We start from the raw sequence: 9533 nt of genomic DNA, 5'->3' as shown, positions 1-9533 counted from the left end.
GGATAGGGGAGCAGGGAAGCACACATCTTAATTAAGGGAGCCATCTTAGGGTTGGCAAGAGATTTGGTGCTCCCAGGTGCCCAGGGCGATGTCCCCAGTTAGTTCCTGGGGCAGCTGAGGACAGAGAACCTGAAATGACCCTATCCTATAGCCATACTGATGAATATCTTGCATATCACCATAGAACCTTCATCTGGAGATGGATGGAGATAGATACAGAGACCCACACTGAAGCACCGGACTGAGCTCCCAATGTCCCAAGGAGGAGCAGAAGGAGGAAATATAAACATTTTTTCTTTCATGTATCTGTGCTTTTGAATCAAATCTAATTGTCTCCTAACACATGGTCACTGTGCTTTCCTGTGTTCCTGTGGTAGTATTGATGCATATCTTACACTGAGGTTTGTGATCTGCTTGATTGTTTTGTAGATAAGCATATGCACTGAAATTCTTGGTATATGGATATTTTGTAGTTCCAGCACTATTTTTGGAGTATCACCCTTTTCCATGCAATATTCATAGTGCCAGTGTGGAAAAGCATTTACTTATAGAACATAGGTCCATATCTGAACTCTGCCTTTTCCTTTGTTCTCTCTTCATCCTGATGTCATATCATTAATCCAGCATCATGACAAAACTGGAGGTAGTCACAGGAGTCCTCTGGCTGTTCTTCTCAAAGTTTTTGTTCTTGTTCCTGTTCATGAACTTGCCAGTTTCTTTGAGTATTTTGCTTGGATTTATGTTGAATCCATAGATCTTTTAGAGAGAATTGTCACTAAAACAATTATTTTTATCCCTAATCCATGAAAGTGATTTCTTTCCATTTGCTTAGCTCTTTAGTGTCTTATTACCCTTGGTGTATAGATCATTTCTGTGTTTTTTAAAGTATTACATGTATTTTATGTTTTTATTGCTATCCTTCCTTTCTTCTTTCTTTCTTTGTTTCTTTTTTTTCTTTGGGGCCCTGCCACCCAGCACTCAAAGTCATGAAGACTTATTCTTACTTAAGAATGCCCAGCCTTCATTTGGCTTGTTTTTAGCCAGATTTTCTAAATTAAATATCCCTTTTTTACGTTTTGCCTCTGGGCTTTTTACCTTTTTTTTATTCTATATATCTTTCCTTCTTGCTCCATAGCTGGCTGCATAGCTGGGTTGGCTGCCCCTGGTGTCCTCTTCTCCTTTTCTGGCTCCTTGCTCATCTTTTTCCAGGATTTCTATTCCTATTTATTCTGTCTGCCTTCCAGCCCCACCTATCCTTTCTCTCCTGCCTAACTATTGGTGTTCCGCTCTTTATTAGACCAATCAGATGTTTTAGGCAGGTAAAGTAACACAACTTTAAACAGATGCAATTGCTGTTTCCTGTCTTACATCCTGCTAACTCACTTATTGATTTTGATAGAAATCATAAATTTTCCACATCTTACTAGTTTTCTTTTGAATAAAGGGGGTTCTACTTCTCCTTTCCATTATGGATAATTTTTCTTTTTTGTCATACGTTATAATCAGTGTCTCCAGTGCCGGATCTCTGAAGTTTATTAAGATGAAAGACAGGCATATCTGCCTTTGACATAGGAAGGATGGTGAAAGAATTCAAGTGGGGGGCTAGCCAATATAGATAAAGAAGTTATCGTTAAAATGATGGCTTTTAAACAAACAATTAAAATTTAGCCAGTGTGGCTCACATTATGATCTTCCCAGTGGATACAGATAACAGCTAATCTATTTCTGATACTGAGAACACTTTGAGTATGATAAGATTTAGAGCAGAATGTCCTAAGCCTAGTAAAGATACCAACCTACAGTAGATAGATAGATAGATAGATAGATAGATAGATAGATAGATAGATAGATAGATAGATAGATAGATGATAGATAGATATAAATATATTTTTAAATTAGTTAAAATATAATTACATAATTTCTCCTTTTTAACCACCCCTTCCATTTACCACCCTGTGCTCCCTCTCAAATTTTTGGTATCTTTTTCTTGTTACTTTTTAAAATTTTTTTACATTTTATTTTTTATGTGCATTGGTGTTTTGCCTGCATGTCTGTCTGTGTGGAGGTGTAGGATTCCCTAGAAGTGAAGTTACAGGTAATTGTGAACGGCCATGTAAGTACTGGGAATTAAACCCAGGTCATTTGGAAAAGAGGTCAGTACTATTAACTGCTGAACCATCTCTCCAGCCCTAAGTGTTATTATTACATATATAACTAAGTGTACAGATATATAAATACAGCCTACTGAGTTCATTTAATGTTGCTTCTTATGTACGTGACTTCAGGGCTGACCGCTTCTTTCTAGATAGCCAATTAGAGGGCTCATCCCTGAGGAGGACTACTTCTCCCTCTCTTAGTAGTCATTAGTTCTTTGTCTAGGGATAGGGCCCTGTGTGAATACCCCGTCTACAATAGCATGTCTGTTTGGTGTTGTCATTGTTCAGGTCCTGTTTAGGCAACCATATTGTTGGGGTATCATGGTATAGCTTCCTTGTCATTGTAAAGAGACAAAATTTCATAGCAGATTTCCTGGCGATATGCTCTTACATCTTTCCACCCTCTCTTCCTCTATGTTCCTTGAGCTATAGGTGCAGCAATTGTGTATTGTTGGGGTATGGGCACCCTACCATCAGTTGTTATTTGTTTTTATCAGTTGTCTTTGGGGAGGAATCAAAGAGACCCCCCAAAACAATATAGATTGTCGATGTTGCCATTGGTTGCCTCCCAGAGGTTGAAGGACTCTTGCTAAAGATAGTGTACACTTCAGAAACAGGACTGAGAGGATGTGAGCTGGATGTGACCTGAAAGCTCCTCTCTGAGGACTAGCTTTTGTAGTACCAGAAGGTGCTATACAAGCTGCCAAGGAAGGAAAGTAATCAATAGTGCCACCCAGCTGTGATGCCTGTGAGCCACCACAGTGATCAGCATGACCAGATACCCCAGTGTAATAGTGGCACACATCCCTTAGCAGCTAACTAACAGCTCTCTAATTGGACTTAAAGCCTACTCAAAAAATAGAGAAATCATGTCTGGTACTGGAAACCTACCCAACTTCTGGCTATTGAGGTCATGAATCTTAGAGGAAAACCTTCTAATCTGCTACTTTCCTAACTGCATCCTAAATACTTAAACTTGTACCCACAAATAAGTGCAGTTTATCAGTCCTCTTTAAAGAAGCTTCTCTGCTGCAGATGGAGACTGTCCAGGAATACAGCTGACTTCTCACAGTGAAAGGCTGGCTTTTCTGCTAATCTCAGGAAGAGGGCAGGGTGCCTGTTCAGATCTCTTGATTTACCACTGAACTAGTATTTCTGGCCAGTCTAATAAGCTAATAGCACTGTTTCCCTACAGAAGTCTCTCACCTGTATTCTCTGTATGTGGTTTCCTGCTCTAAGTACCTATGTAAACAGAAACATGGTAGTTATCCTATCATAGTGTCTTTAAGTTTTATCTATATTGTAGTATCTTATCTTTTTATGGCTGAATAATACTCCATTTGTGTGTTCATATGTGTATACTACATTTGTATGTTCACCTTTTTTGTTGGTGAATTCCTTGGTTATTTCTACCTCCTGGTTATTGTGAATACTGCTATGAATACATGCTTAATGAACATTTATGGTCTTATTTAAAAATGTCTATTTGAGTGTTTTGCTCTTTTTTTCTTTTGATTTGTAAATATTAATTACATTTGTATATTGTCCTTTCTCTTAATGGCATCCCTTTGATGCACAGAAGTATTTTTAATTCTTATAAGTCTTTCATATCTGTCTGTCTGTTGTCTTTTTTCATATTTTTGAGGCAAGGTCTCACTCTGTAACCCAGGCTAGCCTAGATTTCACTCTACCAGGACATATTTGTAGGCCACAGGAGTAGTGCCAAGAGTGCTTCAGGTTATAAAACTAGATTTGTAGATTAAGTTTAACCCCAACCCCTGGGATATTTTTTAACTGTAACAATATAGTATAATATGTGTGTGTCAGGGGTTACCTATTACCTCTAACCCCCCAAATTGGAGATAACTTCGAATATAACAGTTGGAGAAGTAGGTATAAAATCTAGAGAAAAGATAAGAACAAATATAGCCATATACAAATAATCATAAACCCATGGAAGACCATAATAAATTTGTGAAATTTCATTCCAAACCACATGCCTTCAAGCAGTCGCTCTGCCATGATGGTCAGGAGGGGTATAAGCAAGGAAAAGACTGTGACACATTCAGGAGTCCTGGGTTCCCATCTAAGCTCTGCCAGTAGCTTTGTTAGAGAGGCCCATAACACTTTATCTGTCCTCATTCTCTGTCTCTAAAGTGGCTCCTTTGGCCATATTGGTCCTCCTGTGTTTATATGAAAAACAGGTGGGATTTTGAGCAATAGAGCTGATGGAACAGAAAGCAACATTTAAGGAAGAGGAGAGTAACCTAACCCTGATCAGTACACTCTTTAACAAAATGGCGATGATATCACGTATGAATTATCTGGCCTTCTTTGTATCCCCAGTGCTATTGTCATAGCAAATGTAAAATTGATACTTAATGAGTATTTGTGACAAAAAGAAAAGAGAAAAACAGAGCAGACAGGATGGTGAGTAGCTGGTTTAGGAAGTCCTCTCCAACAGATGTGTCTTTTGTATTTCCAAGTCTGTTTTAGAACAGAACTGTTTGCTTAGAGTACGTGTATTGTGAACTGTAGTTGTACTTAAATGGCTTCCAGCTGATACAGCATGTCCCTTTGTAGAATGTACATAGTATCATAACAAGTCAGTCCTGCCCAACCAGTTGACTACATTGACCAGGCCAGGTTGCTTTGTAGAAGAGCTATACCCTTTTTCCTATTTTCACTGCAAACAATTGATGCTTTGTGCCTAAAAAGATGATTGTTTATCCAGCGTATACTTGGAGCTGCGAATGTAGCTCAGTGGTAGATCCCGTGCTTAGCATGTGCAAAGCCCTAGGTCTAATCTAATAAATAAATAAATGGAAAAAAAAATCCAAGCCTGGTGGCACATGCCTGTAATCTTAGCATTCAAATGGTGGGGGCAATAAAATCAGTTGTTCAAGGCCAGCCTGGGCTGCATGAAGCCAATACCAAAATAAAAACAAAAAATTAAAAATCCAAGCATGGTGGCTCATGCCCTTAATACCAGCATTTAGAAAGCAGAAGCAGGCATATCCAGACATATCTCTATGAGTTTGAGGCTAGCTAGCCTGGTCTATATCCAGGCTAGCCAGAGCTACATAGTGAGAACATGTAAAAGAAAGTGGGGGGGGGGAGGGAAGGAGGAGTGGAGTGGAGATATAACTCTGTAGATAAAGTATTTGCTGTGCACATGGATTTCAAGTTAGATAGATTTCCAGCGCCCATCTAGAAAGCCAGTCCTAGCAGTGCATACCTATAACCCCAGGACTATGGGAAGAAGCAGGTAGTTCCTAAGGGCTTCTGGCCAGTGAGCCTAGCCAAATCAGTGAACCCAGATTTTGACATACTTTCTATTCAAAACTAATTGAGGACACCAGGCAACACAGCCCACAGAATCAGCTAAGCAGGGCTCTTAGGGACTCACAGAACTGAAGCGGCAATCACAGACCCTGTGTGGGTCTGCCCTAGGTCCTCTGCTGATATGTTATAGTTGTTTAGCTTGAGGGTTTTCTGGGACTCCTAACAGTAGGAGTGGGGGTGTCTCTGACTCTTTTGCCTGTTCTTGGAACTTTTTTCCTCCTACTGGGTTGCTTTATCCAGCTTTAATATGAGGGTTTGTGCATAGTCTTGTTGCATCTGGTTATGTTATATTTGGTTGATATCCCTGGGAGGCCTGCTCTTTTCTGAAGGGAAACAGGAGCAGCAGGAAATGGAAAGAGTGGGGGAGAGGAACCTGAAGACAGGATGCAGTGTATGAGAGAAGAGTAAATAAAGAAAAACAAAACACTAAGGTTTAGCACAATAATGAAAGACACTTCCCATCAACTTTTGGCCTCTACATGTGCATACACACACACACAAACCGTTGCATAGATTTATTTAGTCTATACTTACTAAACACCTTTCAGAAAGTATCAGCAGCATGTAAAATATAGCAGCATATAATATAGACAACCTCTCTACTTTGTGGTGCTTAGAATTATGAGAAGGATAATATATTAAATGAATAACTGTGATATATAATTGCAACTTAATGCTTTAAAGGAAAAACAGGATATTCTGAAATTGGAGCTAATTTCAAAGAGGTGAGGTCAGAAAAATAAGGTCAATTTAAAATTTTAAGCATCCTAAATATTTTCATATCACATATTTCCATAGATATAGAAAGGGGCATGATTATTCTTTTATAACTTGATGATTTCATTCTAGAGATAGATAATTTTGAAAATATATTTATCCACAGGCACACAGGATCCATAAGAGTTAAATGCTTTAATTGATGTCTGAAAAAGAAAACATTTACCCATTTATGTAGCGTGCCATCAGCAGCACCAGGACGTGTACACAAGTATGCTGGCCCACCCATTGCCCTCCTCAGTTATGATGAGAAACTGTAGATAAAATATCTCAGCCCCATTCTGCATAAACTTGTGTCTGGGTTAAGGAGAGGTGTTTACAGAGTAGTCAGTTCATTGAAGGAACATGTAGACAGAAACAAGAATATTCTTTGGGTGGGTCAAATAACCATAAAACCTTTTAGTAGAATGGGATAAAAGAGCCTCAGCTGGAGTTAGTGAAAATATAAAGGACCAAAAAAAAAAAAAAAAAAAAGGAAATATAAAGGAAAGTGTAGTTAAGAGTATACTGCTAGCTGGGCAGTGGTGGCGCACGCCTTTAATCCCAGCACTTGGGAGGCAGAGGCAGGCCGATCTCTGTGAGTTCGAGACCAGCCTGCTCTACAAGAGCTAGTTCCAGGACAGGCTCCAAAAACACAAAGAAACCCTGTCTCGAAAAGCCAAAAAAAAAAAAGAGTATACTGCTAAATATGGCTCTAGTGGGTTTTAAGGCCCATTTTTATTTATGGTTTTTATTTACTTATTCCTGTGTCTATTTTTGCTTTATAATTATCTAAATATTGGAATTAGAAGCCCTAGGCACTAGAGAGAGCCCCTAAAAGGATGCTGGAGATAAACTCTGTCTCGAGTAAACGTATAGTGAATTGGAAAGGGAAAGAAAGTATTAAGCCTTTTGAGATTTCTGTAACAAATCAGAAATGGGCAAATATTTGTGGCTGTGTAGTTTCATCTTAATGCAAGAGTGACTGAAAGAGAGACTTACACTCCTGGGTGCAGTTATTTTTTAAATTGAAGTACTTAGCCAAGGCTGGTAGTGCACATCTCTAATCCCAGGCAAAAGCAGGCTATACACTGAAACCATCTCAAAAAATAATAATTTTAATAATAATAACAAAATGCATGTATTTTGGACATTTTGAGGGATATAAATTCTGATGTGCAAATAAAAATGTTAGTGAAATAATTTTTAATTTCATCTAAAATCAAGAGTTAATGTAGGTGGATGGTGTATGCTCACTTTAGAAACTAAAGGTATTCTAGAAGAGGACCTGGAAATGATTCTGTCAGGCAAGTGCCACACAACCATGAGGACCTAAGTTCAGATCCCCAGCACTCATTAAAAGCCAGGCTCATCAGTATAGTGTGTAACTCCAGTGCTGGGAAAGTGAAGGAGGGGTCTCTAAGCTCATTGACCAGCCAGCCTCTTAGGTTTAGACTTTCTGGTTCCCTTTTTCCATGTTTTACTGTACTATGTGTATGTACATTATTGGCTAGGTTCTACATATGAGAGAGAACATGTGGTTTCTTTCTTTCTGAGATTGTGTGATCTCCCTTAATATTCTACATTAATTTTGTCACATGCAAAAAATGTAAAATAATTTTGACACTGATAACTTCTATTAGCTGCATGCTTTAATAGTAAGGAGCTACTTAATAATCAAAAAAAGAAAAATTTTGTCTTAATAACTGAAATTTTAGGCTTGTGTGAAATGAGGTTAACAAGAGTATTTTGCTTTCAGCCTTTTTAAAAATTTCCTCCCAGTTCTTAGTCCCAGTGCAAAAATCTCCAAATCAGGAGAAAGGGGTAGAGGAACTCATAATTATGCAAACAAATTAAGCATTCCATGCTTTACTACAGTTAATATGCTACTGCATTTAATTCTCACAATAGCCATATCAGAAAAATAGTATTTCAATTTACCATAGAGGAGATGGAAGATTTCTAGAGATGTTAAGTGGCTTAGGTCACATGGTTAGTTTATAAATAGGGCTAGGATTCAGATATTCTCATATTTTGCTATGTATTAGATTGCTTATCTTGCTTGTTTGCTTAATCTGTATACTTTAAAAGCTCCTTATTTAATTGTAATGAGTTCATTTAGAAATAAAACAAGACATTTTTCTTTTTTCTCTTTTTAAAAAAAAAAAAAGATGAAACTTTACCTGAACCTTTCATTTAAGGATGAACGTGAAGCCAGAGAGAACGTGAAGAGAGAGCAAGATGAGGCCTATCGCCTTTCCCTGGAAGCTGATAGGGCAAAGGTAGGTTTAGTCCAGTGTCTACTGGAATGTAGAACTGAGTCCTAAATAGTCTTTGGTTGTCTGAATGCCCCCCCTTCCATCATTTGACACCCTAAAAAATGTTAAATTTTCTTTAGGAAAAGCTAGGTTCGTTAACAGAAAATAATTCTACCCATAATTCTCATTTATTTTGACGAAATAAGTTGTGTCAGAATAATAAAAATGATAACAAAATGAGCCTAGTATCTATTTTATAATTAGTGTTTGGTAGAACCCAACAGCGCTTTTTACATTTACTTTCTACCGTGTTTGGGTGACGGTGTTGTGCCTTGAAGGAGTCAGTTTTCTCCTTCCACCATGCAGGCTCCAGGAATCTAACTCAGGGTGCTGGGTGTGGTGGCAGGCACCCTTCCTGCTGCATCCCTCACCTGCCCAGATGTTCCCTTGAGTTCTGTGAGTGACTGCTGTGCTGTTGGGTTTGGAAACAATGACTTGGTCTGTGCTTCATGAGCCACATGCTGCCGTATTGGGTACGAAGAAGCCTTGTTTGTGTCCTCAGACAAAGACTGATAATTTGGTAAAATGGCTTCAGTCAAGACCATGGCCCGTTTTCCCCTTAGGCAAGTCCCCACAAGGCATCAGAAAAGCACTGAATTTATGAGTGTTCATGAACTGGAGGTTCAGTGGGGGGGAAAAAAATATCTTTCCAGCTTTTTTGAAGGGCCAGCACATGGGAACATGCTGGGAAAGCTTTCCTCTAGGTGATCTGATGAACTACAGAGGGGAGGAGAAGGGCAAGCTCTTGTCCAGAGCGTGTGGGGGTGTAACGAAACACTGTTGTGACCAAAACTTGAGATTTGTGCCAGAGTGTAAGCAAAAAGGATCAAAATTTAGGGACAAGAGAAATGTTTGGGGGTGGGGTTGGTGGTGGTTTGATTTGGTTTGGTTTGATTTGGTTTTAGAGACAGACTCTGTCCTTTTTTTTTTTCTTTTTTTTTTTTTTTTTTTTTTTTTT

General features: G+C 38.6%; 1 protein-coding gene across 2 annotated transcripts in view; it reads left to right on the top strand.

Moving 5' to 3' along the window:
* Nucleotides 1-9533, top strand: part of Faf1 (Fas associated factor 1) — a 282221-nt gene that overhangs the window by 244403 nt on the left and 28285 nt on the right. The window contains exon 16 of one of the 2 annotated variants that reach the window (XM_050136195.1): nucleotides 8459-8539. In XM_050136195.1, the coding sequence (XP_049992152.1) occupies nucleotides 8459-8539 (81 nt within the window). Of the gene's footprint in view, nucleotides 1-8428; nucleotides 8540-9533 lie in introns of both variants that reach the window. The other variant, XM_050136197.1, reaches the window with a different exon arrangement.

The sequence above is a fragment of the Alexandromys fortis genome, unplaced genomic scaffold, assembly GCF_014885135.2.
Source record: "Alexandromys fortis isolate MF-2015 unplaced genomic scaffold, M_Fortis_MF-2015_v1.1 scaffold_13, whole genome shotgun sequence".
NCBI classification, from domain to species: domain Eukaryota; kingdom Metazoa; phylum Chordata; class Mammalia; order Rodentia; family Cricetidae; genus Alexandromys; species Alexandromys fortis.
Note: the sequence above shows the minus strand (reverse complement) of the source record. Positions and strands in the feature narration are given on the sequence as shown.